General features: G+C 44.3%; 1 protein-coding gene across 5 annotated transcripts in view; it reads right to left on the reverse strand.

Annotated features, from left to right (window-relative positions):
- Positions 1-113: 113 nt before the first annotated feature.
- Positions 114-20,245, reverse strand: part of LOC128881017 (voltage-dependent calcium channel type A subunit alpha-1) — a 91,160-nt gene continuing 71,028 nt past the window's right edge. For 4 of the 5 annotated variants that reach the window (XM_054131657.1, XM_054131656.1, XM_054131655.1 and 1 more), the window contains 15 exons: positions 19,770-19,817; positions 18,908-19,024; positions 18,655-18,720; positions 17,109-17,200; positions 15,513-15,997; positions 15,221-15,325; positions 15,037-15,140; positions 13,448-13,504; positions 9,389-9,597; positions 8,851-9,208; positions 6,518-6,645; positions 5,201-5,379; positions 4,836-4,868; positions 3,033-3,555; positions 114-2,757 (listed from right to left, as the gene is read on the reverse strand). In XM_054131657.1, coding sequence (XP_053987632.1) covers positions 2,718-2,757; positions 3,033-3,555; positions 4,836-4,868; positions 5,201-5,379; positions 6,518-6,645; positions 8,851-9,208; positions 9,389-9,597; positions 13,448-13,504; positions 15,037-15,140; positions 15,221-15,325; positions 15,513-15,997; positions 17,109-17,200; positions 18,655-18,720; positions 18,908-19,024; positions 19,770-19,817 — 2,544 coding nt within the window. In that variant the 3' untranslated portion in view covers positions 114-2,717. Of the gene's footprint in view, positions 2,758-3,032; positions 3,556-4,835; positions 4,869-5,200; positions 5,380-6,517; positions 6,646-8,850; positions 9,209-9,388; positions 9,598-13,447; positions 13,505-15,036; positions 15,141-15,220; positions 15,326-15,512; positions 15,998-17,108; positions 17,201-18,260; positions 18,353-18,654; positions 18,721-18,907; positions 19,025-19,769; positions 19,818-20,245 lie in introns of all 5 variants that reach the window. The other variant, XM_054131659.1, reaches the window with a different exon arrangement.

The raw sequence follows: 20,245 nt of genomic DNA on the forward strand, positions 1-20,245 counted from the left end.
TAGTAGTAGTAGTAGTAGTAGTAGTAGTAGTAGTAGTAGTAGTAGTAATAGTAGTAGTAATAGTAGTAACAGTAGTAGCAGCAGCAGCGATAGTAGAGGTGGTGTTCGTGGTGTTGTTTTTGGTGGTGGTAATAGTAGTTACGATGCTAGTAGTAGTTGCGGTAATAAATATTAGTAATAGTAGTGTAGCGGTAGTATCGATGGCGGTAATAAGTAGTGATAGTAAATTGTAGTAATAATAGTAATAGCGATAATAGTGGTAGTATTTAGTAATTAATAATAGTAGCCGTAGTTATTAGTAGTAGCGGTAATAATTAGTAGTCGAATAGTTCTTCCTCTTTCGTAGATGTCGATAGTACCGGTGGTAGTAGCAGCGATGGTAAATTTTGAGTTGAAAATTATGAGATAATTTACAAGTGCTCGGTGAGTCTCCTTCTTCGACTTGCTTTCTTTCTTCGTTTCGCTCGTCATCTTTACAAAAGCGTACACCTCCGGTCCTTTTCGCCGTTCCATTTCCGTTTCTTCGTCGACAGTCGCGCGATGCACTCGGCACCCACTTGCCACTGTTCCTCGAACACGTCGATTTCGTCTCTTCTCGAACATCCCTCGATTTCTCGTTGGCACCAACAGCGAGAATACGAAACAACGACACCGACGATCGTTCCTCTCGATGCTCCTTTAACCTTTTTTCTTTGATTCGCGAACAAAATATCGTTCACCGACTCGTTCGGGTACGCGTGTCCTTTGCACGCCTATTACTTCCGGTTTAAACGTTCAAAGGGTCATCGTCAAAGGGACCGCGATAAAACAGCCAGTAGTCGCGAGCAACGAATACATTTTTTACGATACAAGAGAATCGGTTTAGTAAAAATCCTACGTAGTTAGTTCGATGTATCGTTCAGAGCGCGGAAAAATATCGGAAGGCTCGCAGCTTCGGTTACGATTTTCACGGTTAGCCTTCCCTTTGCGAAGCGACCGGTCGATTTCTCGATTACCCTCTCTCTTTCGTTCTCCGATACGGTTGCGAACGAGCGTATGTACACGGACCTCTTCGGGCTCTACGAGTCAAAGTCCGCGAGGTCCCGCTACGAGTACTCCGAATCCTTGATTTGGAAAAAAGGGCTCGTTCGTAGTATGCGTACGACGCGACGTCGAAACCAAACTTTTTCCACGCGTTCCGAGGCTCGTTCCGAATAAAATACGCGCATGTATATCGTATACGCTCTACGTATTACGGCTCTATTTCGTTTCGTTGCTCGATTATCCAGTTTTCCAAACCGATGGATTTAAATAGACTATTCAGATTTTTGTTCCGAGCGAAGGAAACTCGAATCACGCGAGCAAGTAACGGGAACGATTCGCGTTTCGTTGCGCCTCGAATAGAACGACGAACCTTCGGACGAGTAGGAAATTGCACGAAACGAAATAGGTCTATCGGTATACGGTATTTTCGATCGAAAACGACCCGCTGAACACGTGACCGCGCTCCATGCGTATAAACGTTCACATATATACACACGTCGTAGCCCAGGGATTCACAAATGCGAATTCGAGGGTGTCCGTAGTCACGGTTCCCGTGAAATCATCCGAGGAGAAAAACGTTTCGCGTGTTCTTTTTTTTATCTCTCGTAGCCCGCTCGATTCGTCGATGCGTCCTTTGCACGGATTCGTTAACGTTATCGACGAACGAACTCTGTGCGAACGTCGACGCGGTATCGTCTACGAGCGCGTCGAACGGGTCGTTTTCTGCAATTCGGGATTCGCCGGAGAGGATTTCGTTTTACGCTGATCAGTCCCGTCTGTCGCGTCTCTCCGACGAATCGTTCGGGCAGACGCAATTCCGAAAGAAATCAAGAAGAGACGGTGTCGCAGGGTCTTTCGACGCGATAGGTGATAACAAAGTTGGTGGTTTCGCGCGAAAAGGGATCCGAGGCGGAGGCTTCGATCGTTCCAAGAGCGCTTCCCTCGATATTAATCGTATAAAAAGTGGATCCTCCTCGGCTCGGTCCGTCGATTAAAAAGCACAGCAAAGGAAGGTTTACAAAGTTCGAGACGAAAGAAAGTTTCACGTGAAAATAGATAAAGTTCCTGTGAGCGTTCAGGCAATTACGAGTCCGACTCGACAGTGGGACTTTCGCCTGGATCGCTCGTTTGTTAATCTTTCAATCGACGATCGTCCGTGTTCGCGGCACACAATCTGCTTCGATGTCGCCTAGATGATTATTCGTTATACTTGTATGTGTGTCTGTGGGTCTGTGTGTAATATGTGTGCGCGCGTGTGCTCGCGTGTTTGCGTATCCGTGTATCCATGTGTGTATGTCCTGTTTTATTTTCCCTGTAACGATCCGTCCGATGTTGCTCTCGTTTCAGTCGCGTAGCTTCTTTCAACTCTTTCCGCGTTTCTTGGGAATCGTTGTCCTGGTGGCTCGAAACGAGTCGTCTCGAACCTGCCGTCGATCCCTGTCCCAGCACGAATCTCGATCGTTCGGTGTCTCCGAATCGTGGTGTCGTCCTAATACGCCACTTTTTCTCGTTCGTGTCTCCTTTTCACGGAGAACCGTAACCGATCTCGACACCCGAGACTCCTCTTGGCTGGGACCGTCGATCGAATTTCACCGCTCCCGAATTCGTGGTTCGATCGATGCGATTCACGCGCAAACCCAAAGACGCCTGGGGGCGTCCACGTCACCGGACCACCGTCCAGGGTCCCACTTTGGCTAGCACCAGTCTTCGTCGTCGCTGTCCGAGTGTCTCGACCTATGGAAAAAGGACGATCGTTAATTATGTTTGATGAATATTCGTGGACGAGTCTCCTCGAAGGGAAGAAGCTTGTTCAAGACTCGATAGGGGTTGTATCGTAGGTTTCTCTGCCGATACCACTAGCAACGATTCTGAACATAAGATTTAACAACGGTAACGATAAAGTAAAGGGGTTAGCCAAACGGAATGGTGGAGATAGCACCTCGTCGGCCTCGAGCGAGCAGCTGATTCTGTTGCGAGCGCAGGCGCAGGTAAGATTAAGAGATGTTCACCTGGGTGTCCTCTGCTTGGCCTGCGGCTGTGGCTTGTAGCCGTTCGGCACAGGGCTGGGCAACAAACGACCCCCGCGACCCATCGCCACAGCCTGTTCGAAGCTCAGCGGACAGTGGGCCGGTTGCATTCCCGGCACGTGACCCGGAGCTGGATGCTGCATACCGCTAGGAATCGGTACGTGGGCGCCGGGCACGTGAGGCCCGTGAGTCGGCGAAGCGTTCAACTTGGGGAAGTTGATGTTGGCTGGCTTGAGCTGCAAAGTCGATGGCTTGTTCGGTGTTGGCGGCAGCCGTCGCCCTTGACCTCTCCTCGTCACCAATACCGGGTAGCTGTGCTGATGGGGATGATGTCGATAATAATGCTGCTGGGTGTGACCCGGCTGACGACCCCCTATCGGGCTCGGACTCCTCGAGCGCTGCTCCAATCTGGTCGTTCCGTAATGACGACCTCGATCCATCTGATGAATGGGGCTCGGTGTTCTCGCAGGGCTCGTCGACGCGCTCCACGGACCTGACGAAAATTCTTGTTACAGAGTTGGGGTCGTTTGCTCACCCGTTATTCGGCAACTATTCTAACTCTATCCTACGGGGTGGAACGTCGCGTCGCACGGCCCACGGAAACGTGAGAAAGCTAACAAAAATCTTCCCACGTAACGCGAACCTCGTACTTTTCCTACGTGACCAAGAAATCTTCGTTCTTTACGAAATTCTCCAACATCGTATCGAAAGGCATTTCTGGCCAACTTCTCTGTATTTCCGTGGTACCGTACGCCGATCGATTCAAGGAATTCTTTCAACGATGAAAACGCTCTATCGACGTCGTTGAAAGTTACGCGGATATAGCTAGATCGATCGTACTCGAATCCTTGGGATAGCGGTTATAGGTTTAACCGATCCGATTCGATACGTTCGAGAGGATGATACGGGGACGACGAGTGTTATTTTAACATTGACATGCCAAGATACAGATCAATCTCCAGAGGGTTTCTATCATTTTCTCTGCCCTTCTACTTTTTTTGTTACCAGAGTCTGCTCTAACAGGTCTAATAGTTATGGTCGATTTAAAACCGGTGCATTTGACTAGCCGCATGCCACTGTTCTAGAGATACGAGACTTTCGTCGGGAAACAGTTTCAAGCCAATTCTACGGGGTTGACGTGCAATAGTTACGAACAATTAGGCTCGATCGAGTTCGGGGAGCGGAACTGAAGTTTCGACTACTACTTATTCGAGGGATGGACTACTCGTCTCTTTGCGGGTCTCACAGGTATGCATTCGGGTCAAGGGTAGTGTGCGTGTTCCGAGTGTGCGAGAGTGCTCGATATCGTAAGCGTGTCCATCTATCCCGTGCGCGATAGATCTCGTACAGATTATAGAAAGGTTTGAAAAAGAAAAAAAAATACAAAAAAAAAAATAAAAATAAGCATCGTTGCGGAGCCTCGAGCGACTTGGTTTTTGAAAAACATTCACGGGATAGTCAAGAGGCAAACGATCCAACTCTTTTAATTCAACTAACCGATCCTCGAGATTCTCGGTATTTTCACTCGTGATTTGCGGTGCTCCGTGATTAACGAAATATCCTATCGAAACGAATAGTCGTTCGCCGTTACGGTGTCTGTTGTGTTCGATGTTGCTTCAACTAACAAACTAATTTGTGTCGGTTTGCCATGTTTCCGAATGTGTAGGGAAAAAAAGGTAAAGAACACGATATATAACGGTGAAAGCCAAACGATCGTAGACTCAAGGTTGATAATAAAATTGCTTCGGAACAGGGAGAATCAAACGGAGTTGCGAAAGAAATTACCATCGTCGTAATAGTCGCAGTGGTCGTAATAGTCTTTGTAGGCGCATAACAGAACAAAACGAAGAAACATATTACATCGAGTGACACAGAGCTTTTGCCTCTTGCGAGTAAACCATTTATAGCGACATTCATATTTTCGTAAATCCTAACTACGAATCTCTCGTTCTCTATGCGGAGTTTGAGAGAGTTAGGGGAACGAAAGGACAGGGGAGAGAGCCATTTTTCCCGAAGGGAGGAAAACTCGATTTCGACAACGCGACCAACATATCTGTCGCTCGAAAGAGATTCGTAGCGAAGATTTCGTCAAAAAGGACTTATCGTTGCACCGTGTTTTCTTCGCCGATATTATCATTGCTGTCTTGTACCTCGCATCCTGTGCCGATGATTGTACTGTGACGAATGGGGATGATGCGTGTGTCTCTGAATCTCGACGACGTTGCTAACCGTGTCGCTAAACCCTGGTCCGTCGTGGTAATAATGACCGTGATGATCGTACCTAGCTCGCCTCGGTGATTGCGATCCGTGCACGACTGGTGAGTGCCTCCTGTAAACAAACCAACACTCCACTGGCTAGCATCCTTCCCCTCTTTCTTCCCTTTCGTCGCCTTTTCTCTCTTCTATTTCTTCTCTTGGCTTGTACCATAACTATTTAACCTCCTAGCTTTCCCGTTGCACGTTCCAGCGATCAATTTCTCGATGAAAACAATTCGCGAAATCGAATAATCCCCACCTTGTTCTCATGCAACGGATCGTAGGTTTCGAAATAGAACTGGGGATGATGATAACGTAACCAGTGCTACGAATAGAGTTTACACATAGTTTCTATATTGGTACGGAATAAAAAACGGATAAGAAACAAAAACGAAACTAAGGAACTAAAGAATAAGGAACGACATATCGAGTGACTCGCGTAGACTTTCAAGTTAAATAGTTAAAAAAAATGAAAGAAATCACCTGTAGTACCTCCAAAACGAGTACATTATTTTACGTCAAATGGTTTATTTACAACGATATATTTAACGACGTACATCGATCCAACGCAAAATATACAATAAACTATAATATACATACAAGTTAAAATATAATAATACGAAACATAATAAACTACGACAACACAACAAATGTATAACAATTAGTTGATACAAAGCACGTTAAACAACGATAATAAAAAACATAATAAAGCGCAAGGATACAAAATATAATAAAATATAATAATAAAAAACATACAATAAAGTTACAAACACTTAAACGTAAATAATCGCATGCATTGGAAATACTCTCGATACTACGATATTCGTAGGCGACCACTCGGAAGTTGTGGCTTCTGTACGATTTCGATTTGTTCAAATTCGATGCGAAATTTGGATTTAGATAAGAGTTTCGATCGTCTCTGCGTGCTACGTCCTGGGAGGTCCGAGAATCCGAGACGATTGGTGCCGAGAACCTCCTCTGTAATTCCTCGTTTCGGACGATACGTTATACGTTGTATCGAGAAACGTAGGCATTTACCGTTACACGTAAAACGCCGTATCGTACAGCGGCGAGTACTCGTACAACATATCAAGTAATCAAGGATTAAATACGAAGAAATTTCCATCGAATGGCTCCGATTGCAAATAATTGTAGTACAAGCCAATATTTAACGAGCAAACCTTGAAACAGCTGCGCGGTTCGATCGTTACCTCAAACTCGGTGAACGCGATGGATGTCTGGCTGGATGAGCAGGTGGATGAAGTCTCTCGCCTGCGTGGGTGAGACTCTCGAGACTACCGGCTCGCGAGTCGCTAACTACGACGTCCTGAGGGTCCATCTAAACGAACAGACTCGTCGGTTAGGGAATTGTACCGAGGTCGCGAGCGAATCAGGAATTTAAGGAGAGTCGGGGTGTCGCCGGTCCTTTGCCTTCGTTACTAACGATTCGCGCCTCGAACGAATATCTTTCTCGACTCGAGACGCCTTTTGCCTCCGAAACGAACAACCCCTGCGCGAGCCTTCGGCCTCGAAACTTCAGACGCCGGCATACGAACAATTTCTTGCGATTTCTTTTTCCACTCGGAACAAAATATTTCATTTCGATCCATTTCAACGTTAACGAAAGAAAATAAGAATCTGTGAATTTGTTGCCGATTGAAAACTCGCGCCGAGGCTCGTCATAGACCATGCTATTGTTCTTGTTTCGATAAACGGTAGACGATCTCGAAGATGAGAAGAACAATCAACGAAATGGAGCAGAGTAGTCGATATACAGGCACATGTGCGCGCGTGTAGAAGATACATGCAGTTCAAAAGAATTTCCTCGGGCATGCGCATGCTTTTGCTTAGTAGTCTCGTTCGGGATGATTGGGTGAGAGATAAAAGAGAAACAAACGTGTCCACTACCTTTGAGTCGAGACTTGTTCCAAAGGTGACTCTTACTTACCGAACCGCGGACATACATGAAATTACGACAAACAACGAGACAAAACGGAGAACGAGGCACTCGCCGAATCGCTACGGCGCGAATGCTTCGTTGCTCTCGAGAATAATCTCAAGGTTGAAAGCAGCTAGGGACAAGGGTGGGGGTTTCTCTAGTACCGATATCGAACGGTCACTAAAAATCTTGTATCCAGGTAATGATGTGGATGTAGGAGTCATCTAAGTGGCTGCTCGCTTCACGCGATGATCGGTTCTAATCGTTGTATTTACAAAGATGCTACCATTCACAGGAAGAGGTACCAACCCATCCCCCTTCAATTTTAACGCGTTTTAACGTATAAAACGGTCGTTGCACGCGTATAATTAACATTGCAAGACAACAAGAGAGAGATACGATAACAGAGGTACTTGCACGTTCTGTTTCTCGTGACTCGTCTTCCGTGTACTTCTCTATCCAGTAAACTACACGTTGATGTCGCAAGGGAGCAGGTTGGATCCTTCTCTAGTTGGCGTTCAAGATCGAATCGCGGTAAATTCGTAAACACGACTGAAAATATGTTTACATATTCTCGGTCACGAACGCGGTTTATAGATGAAGGAGAACGAACCGCGAATCGATCTCGACAGTTGCCGATTTACAGCATCGCGCGCAATGCTTCTCGTTTCTCGTCTGATTGTGAGATCCCGATCAACCGGCCGCGAAACGAACGATGTCTTCTCTAATCTGTCGGTAACTCGAATCTATACATCTAGATCTACCCTAGTCTAGTGTCGTTGGAAAGAAAATGTTACCGAATCTAAAGGTGTTCTCGACTCCGTCTATTAGGAATTTCTCTGGTTTATCGCAAGCTTCATCTCCGTCGGAACTAATCGCGACGCACAGAGCCCTATTCTAACGATCGAACTAAGTCTAAAGAAAGCGTATCGTCGCATTCAGATTCTACGTAGAAAGATCCGTATCGCGAACGGTTGTTAAGCACGGACTGTATCCAGAGCCGAATTAAGATTTTCTAGGCTCGCAGACTACAATTAACGCGAGATCTCCGGCAATATTTCCGAGGGGAGGAAAGATTGACTCTTTCTATATCTATATATCTATTTATATTTATATCTATATCTGCATATAGCCTTCGTATCGAATTTGTCGAGGAAATTGAATTTTCAATAATACAAGTGTACGTCGATAGTGGAAAAGTACGCTTCTGTAAAAAAAAAAAAAAAATGAATTGCAACGATCAACATCTATACTTCAAACTTAACCATATACACCAATGTCGATGAGTTTGAAACGAATAACTCAGGGTACCGATACTTTGGTAAAGGGCATGACTTAATTCGGCTCTGAGCGTATCTATGCGTCCCGATCGAAGCGATTATCCTCGATCTACCGCGATCCAGACGCGCGTCTCGAGGTGATCGATATCGTACGACTCCGTCGATGGAGTCGAAACGTTCACCTCGCGAGCTAGACCGGCCTAGCTGAATCGTAGCTAGGGTAATTTTCTAGGCAACTCGTTTCGTTGTAAATCGCGACCGATCGAGGTTAGAGCTATCGAAATCGCGATAGGATTGTTTGTTTAATTGAATCGAGCCGAGAGACCTTGTGGTAACGGATCGAGGAGCGAGGTGCGTAGGTATTCTGGTGTTGATAGTACGAGGGTGGTCGGTGAGCATGATGATGGTGGTGATGGTGATGGTGGTGGTAGTGGTGGTGGTGACGGTCATAGTATAGATCTTTGTCGGTATCGTAGTATTGGTCGTGATGGTGATGGTGGTAGTAGTAGTAGTTTTGATCCTGCTGGGAGGGCACCTCAGCCAGCAATGGCTCTAGCTCGGGGGCGCGATCCTCGTCATTAACTACGGGTACAACCCCAGACCCACCCCCTCCCTGGCTACTCTCTCCGCTGCTGCCTAGTATATCGTACTGGTGGGACATCTTCCAGTTCACCTTTTTATTTCTGAAAGCATAACGATCGTCGATTAGCGGCATCTCCATCCGTCTTAGACTTAATTAGCTACTCGTGTCGTATCAATAGAAACGAGACGATTTTAACAACTCTCGCGTACGTTGTTTCAACGCAGCGAATGGTAAACGCGAGAAATGAAAAATGGAAAAAGAAACAGGCGGAAGACGATACCTGATGCTACGGTGACGTCTGTGCTCGCTGGCTGCGAGGACCCCGAGGGCCGCATCGTCTTCCTCCCTGAACTCCTTGTGTTGATCGATCTTCGAGTCCAACGGACGTACCACCGGCTCGAGGCTGTTCGCCCTACTTCCGGTCCCGTGGCTATTTCCCGTGTGATTAACCGCTGTCACGTCCAGTATGCAGTTGAGGAAGGCCGATTGCTAAAGTCGAGAAGGTGCGAAACCACACCAACTATCAGAGCTGGTCGATACGTTTTTCTACGGTATTGTGTGTTTTGTTTCTCGTCGATCGACGCCGACGCTCGGATGGTCGTTCGATCCCCGAGCCACCCGTATTATCGTACAATATGTACAGGCACATACAGGCTTTCAGGTGTCTTGTTTCTTTCTTTTACCTTTATACATTTTTGCGTACGTATGCAAAGATTCGAAGGGAATCGAAGAGAACGAATCGGTTGCAAGAGACAGATAGGTAGGTAGATAGATGGATAGATTGAGTAGAAGTAGAGAGAAAGAGAGAGAGAGAGAGAAAGAGAAGGGGAGGGAGAGAGAAATTCTTCTGATAAAAAAAGAGGCCATGCTATATAAGAAAGAGTATATCGTGATGGTGCACTTGAAAGTGTCGCTAAACGAACGCGTTGCCATTCTGTCGCGACAATGCACGTTACGAATTTTGCGTGTGCGTTGATATAGAATTGTAGAAAAGACGTAATAAAAGTGAAAAAGTTTGCGAATTCATTCTTTTGCGACGGTGGATCACACTCTGGCAAAGCCTGTATATGTTTGTCAAAACATAACCAAACTATATCTTACGTTACGAATGTTAATTATAATAATATTAGTTTGTCGAGTGTTTTATGGACGAGCATAAGGTTATCATATGCAATTAGAGACATTTATTTACTTGTCACGTTTATGCCACTGTGGGAATGCAAACGTTAGTAATCATGCAACAAAGTAGCGCGAACCGTCGGTGTCCGAGTTTCAGATCGATCTAATTCCATCGAATCGATATCGATCGCTTCCTTCGCGTCGGTCAAAAAACACCGACGATTCACGGACGTTTCGTTAAAGGTATTAATACACATATGCGAACAAGTCGTGGACAAACATAGTACTCAAGCCAATCACAACGAACAACTGTGACGGGGAGCTACTTGGGGAGCTAACAATTCTGTATATCGTATATACACACACATGTACAGGTATCTATCTATACATACATACGTATGTATATATATATGTAAGTGGACGAAATGTACGTTTTTACTCGGTTCATCGACATGCTTAAAGTACGCCACGATTGGCTACGATTCATCTACCATCGATTACTTTCAACTTTCAACTCTATAGTTTCGACTACACGAACGAACTTGCAAATTGTTCGCAAGCACGTCGTCTACGACTAATTACTCTGAGTGCGGATGAAAAGGCTTCCTGGCGGAAGCCCCTTCTTTCCTGGCACGACGACGCAAATTATTCACATCGACTCGTTACCCTCGGATACGCTAAACGTCCCGGTTCGTCGTGCAGCGAATAATTTTCGCCGGCGGGCATAAACATTTGGTTGTTCACAGCATCGTTTGTATCGAGAAAAATCGACGTCGCTGAATCTTCCGAAAAACGACTGGTAGAATTCTAGCTACTTGATTCGTGGTGGTAATCGTTGTTTGTCGTGTTGTTGTCTGCGTGTCGCGACGTGTAACCGGATGTAGTTCTTAGAGAGGAAACCGAGTGTCCGAAAGGAGGAAAGTCGGTAGCAATTGGGCGTCGAGTTTGATCGAGTTCGTAAAGGCTGGTAGCTCTATGCCTACGAAAATTATAGGCGTGATATCGGTCGAATACGATTGTGAACTTTTTTGACCAAAAAAAAAAAAAAAAATAATAAAAGGTCAAGGGTATTTTCAAACAAAACCCTTTAGCATCGAACGTATCAACGATTTTCATACATATATAGAGCTACCGCCTTCGATCGACCTAATCGAAATCGACATCTTTTTTTACTAACTTTACTCTTTGCGAGACGCTAAGCCATCGCGAAAGAGAACTATTCTAATCAGGCAACGAGTCTACAGAAACGGTACTCGATCAAAACTTTCTAGACTAGTACAGTTTCTAAGCTACGTGGTGACGGAAGGTCTTCGGAAAGTGTCGCAGACAAATTACGAAATGTAGAAAAAAAAAAGAGAGAGAAAAGAAACTAATTCAGACCAACTAGCAAGAACGCTGAATATCTCTAAGTCGAGGAACGCACGTCGAGAATAATGTATTTCCTTTGGTGAAAGCATCTTCGCAGCTTGCAAAGTATCGTCGAATCAGAAGTGAGTTCCTCGATCCAACTACGGTAATATCAAGAGCTGTTGTACGATACAAAAAGAACAAAGGAACAGAAGTGAAAAGAAAAAAGAAATAAGGTAAGAAAGACAGACGGTTGCAGCAGAATTTGGTAACGGAAACGATCGGTCTCAAGGGATCGGAAAACTAAATTTCTAATGCTAGATCTAAGATCGACTATGTCGGACGCTATGTGGACGAAACAGACACGGATTCGGGTGACTATTGGTCTAATCGTAAGAGAAGAATCAATCGGAAATCGGTGATCGCTAAATCGTGACTAATGGAATGATAGTCGAGGCAAAAGGCGAGCTATATTCGAGGATCAAGTTTCTCCAATTTGTGTTCTTTTTTCGAACTAATTTCGTTCTACGAGGTTCGATGTACTAGGTAACTTACTTGCACACAGCTATATCGTGTTCTCGAGGGGGCAAAGAGCCGATTACGCGTGGGTGCACGTGCCAGCGACACCCACGCGATACCGACGCGACGACTAAAAAAATTTAGAGCGTTCCGATTTTATGCATCGACTTGCTTTCCGCGAGATAATTCTCCGATTATGCAATTTTCAAATGTTTACGAGTGATCCTTGGGTTCGTCCTCGACGATGTATAAAATCGAACGCGCTACTCAACTAATAGTTCAAGTATTATCCTAGACTAGTTGCTTATTATCTGAAGAGGAAACGTGCTGTTAGAAAGGAAATTCTTTTAAAGGAAAGACTAAAGTTTCTAAAAGTTCTATAGATCGTGTGAACCCGACGGATGCTCTAGTTCGTACTTTCGCTAATATATCAAGTGCCTAAGAAAGAAGAAAAGTTCAAGTGTGATAGTGGTTCCGTTCTGATCGCAATTGCGGCTGACTCGCTTTCTCTCATTTATTATTTTTAAATTTGTTCATTTAGAATTGATAAAAACGATTGGTAAATATTAACGAAGACGAGTGTCCGTTAATCTCGAAGCGATATTTTTCAGCAGATTTCAATCGTTTACGGACTAATAATTATCACCGTTACGATTCGAATTAATTCGAATACGATAGTGTTTTCTTTTATATAAATATTCGAAGGAAACGCAACCTAGAAGATTTTCTATCGCAACGCGGCAGCCGCTGTTGCGTCGTCGTTCTTTGGTTTGTGATTCGGTGATAGTGGAAACAGTGAAGGAAAGAATATAGATCTACGGATGTGAACGGAACGTAACTCGAACGAAAATGTAGTAGTGTAACGAGTGTCGGTGGATTTTTGTGTGCGGTGTATCGATGCATAGAAAATAAACGTACAAGATTAAAACTTTAGCAGAGATACAACTGCCGATTCTACGTTTGAACGAATACGATGATAATTGATGATAATTAGGCAAACGGTTCAAGGTAAAGATTTAGTTAAGCTTTAGTTACTTTATGTACACGACAGGCTACTGTGTCTCTGCATGGGTTAGGGATTAGTTAAATATAAAATGAATGTATTTATGTACAGAATAAAATGAATCGTTCGCTGCGAAGGATTCGCGCGGCTCGAGTCGAATTTTTCTTCTGTCGTCTGGACGAAAACGATATTTAATCGAGATCTGAAAATATGTTCGATGATCCTTCGCAGTGGACGTGGGGTACGTGTAAAACAATGTAGAGGTAAAAGAAACGTGAATGTACAAAGAAAAAACGAAACGAAAGAAACCGTATTAAGATGATATTAAGTAAGAGAAAAAGTAAGTACTACCGCCTGGGCTGCAGGACTTTGCCCAGCATTATCGTTATCGATAAGATCGTTATCGTTCTGGAAAATAAAGAGAAAGACACAAAGAGATGATTGAGAGCTGCGTGAACATCCTCTTGTCTGGTATATAAGTACATAAAAGTATTGTCTGTAGTTAAAATTTGAATATAAATTACTCCTACACTAATGTCACAATTATAATAACGATAACAATAACAATAACAATAATAAATAATAATAATAATAATAATGATAATAATAACATTAATAATAATAATAATAATAATAATAATGTAACTCTATTCTCCATTAAATCGAAGGTTCAAACTTCGCTGTTGTACTCTCGTTCTATGACTCTTTAATGAAAACACGTATAAATCCAACACACAGATTTTTCTCTAATGTTCTAATCGTAATTCATTCAAAAATCATATTGTCCTAATTTTCTATGAGTAGTCCATATCGACGTCGATCCATCGTGTGCCATAATGACGAAACATCGAACGAAACTCGTTCTTTCGCGTGGACGGATAAAGTCACGATTCTCGTTATCGATTCTGCTTCGAAATTCGTAAAAAGAAGACGTCTGCAAACGATGTATCGATTTGGAACGATCTACGTTAATCGGTTGCATCAAATTCGTATTGCGACGTTCAGGAGGGGTGACATCGAACTGTTTCTACACATATTGACTCGGCTAATTCGACTGAACAGACAGAGATTGAACGTCTTTTTTGTTCGTAAGTAATAGTTAACTAATCGGTGCTGGTTCGTTAGCCCAGCGAGACGAACGAATGTATCCGATTCGCGATCGCAACGTTGCATGGCGTTTCGCTCTTCAAAATGTTTGTGTATCGAAAGCTGAGCACGCTGGGATAAAGAACGCGGCTAAGAATCTCGATTTTTCGTTACTTGTTCAAATATATATGAACCTTTAAAAATTCTCAGCACTACTGAGCACACAGTAATATAGCATCGGAATGTAAGGACTCGGGATGGAAGCTTGGAATCGTGTACTTTCGGTAAGATTAAACGGAATAAATTGATATTCTCTTTTGTCTGTTGGAAAGATTGAACAATAACATACACGCGCGCCTACGCGTACTTTTATTTGATCTTGAAGCAATTTCGAATAAATGTAAAATGCGCGCAAAAATACGAATACATGTGTTGCTTTTCGGTAGCATTATTTTCACGATTTCGTTCTCAGACTGTAATTTGCGTCGACGATATAGATGGTTCACGATGCCAAGCTTCGTTGGGTCGTCAAGAAGCTACTTGGAATGTTTGGAGATTTTCTATTCGAAACGTGGCTTCCACACCGCCGGTGTGGAATCCTACCACGACGAAGCCAACGACAAACATTCATTCGAACGGAATCCTCAATTGGTTCCCGCGATACGCGATCGCGTATCAATCGCGTATAGCTAGCTCGACTCGCGAGTAATACGAAGACAGGTGGTCGAATCGACGAAACGAGCGAATCGCGGGAACGCAACGAAGAGGCATTTTGTTCGAACAGAGGAAATTATCGCTAGGGTCTTCGATTATGGAACGAGTGAGACTCGATAGGAAACTGATGGGACACTCACCTGTCCGGTCGATTCTATCTGACCAAACCTAGTCGTCCTCCAACTTTCGAGTATCAGGAGGCAGACGTATATCTTACCAACGGTCAGCTTATCTCTGTTTAATTCTGAAACAGAACGACGAAGGCGGTTTCGTTAAAGAGAGTCGTCCAGAGCAACGGTGTAACAGCTCGAAAGAGATCCTTACCTTCGTTCCTAGGTATCAAAAGGTCCAACATCTTTTTCGCCTGTAAAGGCCAGATACTCCTGATCGTGTCTCTCAGTTCTTCGTTCGCTTGATTCATCTCGTCGGCTATCGTATCATTGGTAACAATGGGAGAGTGGTAATTAAATATCGAACAAACTTGTTGTATAACTGATATTCGCGTTTGCAGGCTAAATTTGGTTCGTATAAAAATAATGGAACGTAACGGTTTCGTTTGATCTCTGCGCGACTAGCGCGCGAATCCAATCGACGCGACGCGGGGATGGTTACTCACCGCATCTCATCTTGATGCTGAGATTCTCGCGTATCAGGGCGAATAGGGTGGTGGTGAAGTTCACTTTCCCGTCGACGTCCACCGGCATGTTCATCCTGATGAGCTTCTTGTAAGCGAGCCGGTTCGGGCACTTGTTGCCAAACCCCAACGGCGGATCCATGTTCTTGAGCATGTCGTACATCTCGGTGTAATGGATCTTGCCAGTCGCGTTCGGATCGTACTCGGCCCAGATCCGGACAAACTCGTCCAAGTGATGGGCGCCCAAAATCGATGAGTCCCTCGTCAGATAATCGAAGTTGTCCATGATGACGGCGACGAACAAGTTCAGCATGAGGAACGAACAGAAGAAGATGAACGAGACGAAGTACGCGTACGCCATGTTCGAGCCGCAGCCGTCGGTGTCCTGTTTCGTGGCTTTAACGTCGCAAGGGCGACCCTTGATGCAGGACAACATGATGTTCGGCCACGCCTCGCCGGTAGCACACCTGAAAATACCGATTCTATCACTCGTTTGCGCTCGCTCTATCTCGTTTCCACTCGCGTTCGATTACAACCCTCTCAACAAACTTAGGAGCTGCCGATGATAGATCTTTCAACCTTCGCGACGCTTCCAGAAAACTCACGACTATTTTTCACTGGAGCGTTGCATCGCTGGAAGACGTTCTCGGGAATCATCGGTTCGGCCGACTTTCGTACTACATGCAAAATACTGGATGAAATCTCAAGCGTTCTACGCTTCCGTTTCACGTTCACGGAACGCTGCCAATTTCAACTTACTTACTATAGCAAATGTTACGATAGTCGAACACGGAATTAGATTCGCCTCGAAAACACATCATGCATGGTAAAACTGATCAGATATTATCGCGTATCGTAAATCTACTCGATGGTTTTCTAAAGCTAGATCTTCATCGATAATTGACACGTTTAGATCGAATAGGTTCACCGGTTGGACGTTTACAAAATTGGTAAATTGTTTTCGCCGGAAACGCATACGCGATAATATTTGTTTGAAATACGACAAGCAGAATATGTGGTTATACTTTCGAAAAACTGTTCCTTCGTAATCGAATGCAATACCAAAAGCGATACTTGATCGGTAACTCAATTCTCTACTCGATCATTCTACTGCGTGTTAGTTGAAACTATCCGCGATAAGGCGTAATTCGGCCCGTTTATGTTTACGTGTTAGTAATTTCAAGTGGTGCAGTGTTCCGACGATACGAATTACCATCACCTCGATTCGTCGAATGAAACGAAAAAGTCTTTGTCCGCCAATTTTGCGAAAGCTGTGCCGTCGAATTTTAATCCTCTGTAGTCCAACATTTCTTAGGAATCGTCTGTGGAAAGGAACATCGAGCGCCAACGAATTCGATAGAATCGCTCGCAGAATCGACTCGTATTCGAGCATCGAAATGTTGCCGGTCTACAAAGGATTGTGTCATTTCAATTTGTATATACAGTCGCGAGCGTGAACTTTAGCTGTGCTCTTTCTGTTTGCGAACTTGCTCGAAATACGGACAGAAAAAAAAATCATTGGGAATTAAAAGAAAATAGCCGTTCTCTCTTTATCGTAGTTTGTGTTGTGCTACTTACCGAAAAAGCAACATCAGACCTTGAATGAAGCTTTGAAAATTGTTGTGCTTGGTAATAGAAGTCTCGGCCTCCAGCGCGATGTTACCGAATATCTGAGACCGAGAAAAAGAAAAGGGCCGCGGCCAAAGGGCGAGCACGGCATTAGCAACAAGTTTCTTTCTTTTTTCTAGACGAATGATAAATTTGGGCGGTCTTATTCGGGTACCGCGTGTATTCGACATTTTCCATCGAGGAAACCTTAATATCTGGAATATCGATCGTTTCTTGATGATACGTTCGGTTTCTACCATGTTCGAGTTAATAAAAGTGTACACAGTGATAGAGTGTCGATCTACCCTCTAACAATACGCATCCACCACATTAATTGCGAGCTACGAACTTCTTTTGCTCTCGTGTTTGAATCGATACGCGAGTACCTCGAGAGAATACTTGATCCGATTCGATCCGATCCGATCCCATACGATCCGATCCGTTCAATCGAATATCGAGCATCCTCCGTTTTATGTAGATTGCGTTTACTCGACTAGTTCGAGCATTCCCCTCAATTTTTTTCCCCCGTTCTCTCGAGTACCGCTGTAACGTGACCAACTTCAACAATCTAGGGCAAGCATCTCTATGGAACCAACTGTCTATGGGGAGTCTAATTTGCAGGGTTTAATTACAACAGACTGACACGTCGAGCAGCTTACTCTCCTTAAACCTCATGCCAACAGCCCAATATACTCTCTACCATAATTTGCTACCGACCGTTCGCGTCCTTCGTTCTTTGAAACAGTTCGCTTCAGAGGTGCGAAAAGTACGCGATACTTGATAAACACTTCGTAAACAAACGCGTAAATTGCATCGATCGATACTTTTCTACTTATACGTATACCGAACAATTTGATTCGAAGCAATAATATCTAGAAATTCGGGAATCCGTTTTCCTTTGGGTATTCGATTCTAGTTACATCCGTTCGTGTTTATATTATCAAAGATCTACTCGAATGGAACCGAAATGCAACTGGCCAACTGCTTATTTTTCTTCTATTTTTCTATGTTTTTGTTTTTACGTCGAACGAAACTGTTTGACGGATCGGTAGCTTTTCTCGTTCAACAATGATTCACTTTATCCCGTCTTTGAACTTCGCTGCGTTTAGCTGCTCGACTCACCGAAAAAGCAACATAAGACCAGCGAAGAAGGACTGAAAGTTGTTGTGTTCATCGATCGCTGTTCCTGGATCGTTCGATATATTTCCAAAGACCTGACAACGGGAATTTCATGTATCACTAATCGCCGCTGCAACCGAGGATCGTTTAACGTTTCTCTTCCTGTAAATCGTATCGTTCGTCTTGTTTGACCGAGCAGTCTAGAACGGTTCGGGTTTCGTTTCGTTTCGTTCCGTTCGGTGCGATTTCGTCTCGTCTCGTCTCGTTTCGTTCAAGTATAACAGACAACGAATCAACGTAACTCGTTTGTTCGTCCATTCGGCGTTGAAACGGGATCAGAAAAATTAGGTCTCGGTGTTAAACGTTCGACCGAGTACTCCGAGAGAGCGATACGTACCTGCATACCGATGATCGCGTAGATGAAAAACAGCATCGCGATGAGGAGACAAACGTAAGGCAAAGCCTACAAAAACAACAAATTTATTAAATCGGATCGTGATCATTTCTCGACCTGTACATACATATGCAAACGCTCTCGACTCGATAGAAAGAAAAGAAAGACAGAAATCTCTTCGGAATCATTTTCAGCGTAATCGTAGGAGGAAATCTCTGTCGCTCGAATTCTACCAAGTTCGCAGATCTCTACTCACTTTAAAGGATTGTACAAAGGTCCAGAGCAAAATTCGTATCGTGTATCCCTGTCTGAGCAGTTTGATCAGTCTGGCCGCACGAAATAGTCTCAAGAAGCCGACGTTGATGAAGTTCTCCTGCAGGGGACAGAGAAAATTGCACTTAATCCCCAAAGATGCCGACACCTTATCGGGAACTCGAGTCGAGCTTCGCGCGTGCAACGATCGAGGTTCGTTAGACGCGCGACGAAGGATTCGATCGTTCGTTCAACGAGGCTTCGGGAACCGTCTCGATGCACGAACGAAGCTATACAACTCTGCGTCTTCTTGTACCCTGCGTTTACCAACCTCCCACCGAAATATTTCATATCACTGCATTTTCCTTGCGAACGCGTCGATCGAAAGCGATCGAGATTTAACAAACAAGTCACTAAATAAAACATCTGGGTGTCGCGATGCAACGCACAGGTTTCACCGTGCGTCGTTTCTCTAACGTCGTTCGTTAAACCCATTTGCTGTGGTCCAACCTCTGACAGCATCGAAGCGAAAATTTTGTTTGACCGTTAATACCGCATCCACATGCTATTCGAGTTTGTCTTGTGTGATCTGTGTATGCGCAGAGAGTGTAAACATGGTGTCGTCGCCGTAACGACGCCGACGCGACGTGTCAAGGGTGTATTTATGCAATGTATGAATATCTCTTTTGTGATTTATCGTGGGAAATGGTCGTGTACCAAGATCGTGACGTTGACGAGTTAAATTTCGCGAGATCACCGACAGAATCGAGTGTTCGATAAAACATTCGAATATACTTATCTCTTTATTAGGAACTCTTTGATTAACAATGCTTACGTCTGTATCGTAAATACGACGAAATTTATACCTTTTTTTCGCCTAGTTGGCCGCCACTGGGCACACTCGAAAACCGCTCCTAACACAAGAAAACACGACAATACAAAATTATTGGATTTATTGGATTGATTGGACGGCTTGTACACATTGAGCTTCTTAATACGCAAATACAGAATAAAACTAGCGGCAATTTACTTTAAACGAAGCTGCCGCGACGGCGAAACCGCTTCCAAAGAAATCTTTTGCGCGCCAAGTTTGGCGACGGATAACTTGGCTTACCTCAACGACCGAAAGCAAGTTAGCCAACGAGATACTTGTCGATGTCTGCCGATTCATCGAATCTACGGGTAGTACAAGCAATTTAAGGGAGCGATTTAACTCGACTCCGCGGTTTCGATGCGTCGTCGACGCCGAAGATGACGGTCGGCTTATCTGGCTCTTTACTGGAGTATTCGTGTGTGGAAAGTAAGTACGTTGTTTTACCTCGGATCTCAAATATACTTCTAC

The sequence above is a fragment of the Hylaeus volcanicus genome, chromosome 8 (assembly GCF_026283585.1).
Source record: "Hylaeus volcanicus isolate JK05 chromosome 8, UHH_iyHylVolc1.0_haploid, whole genome shotgun sequence".
NCBI lineage: Eukaryota > Metazoa > Arthropoda > Insecta > Hymenoptera > Colletidae > Hylaeus > Hylaeus volcanicus.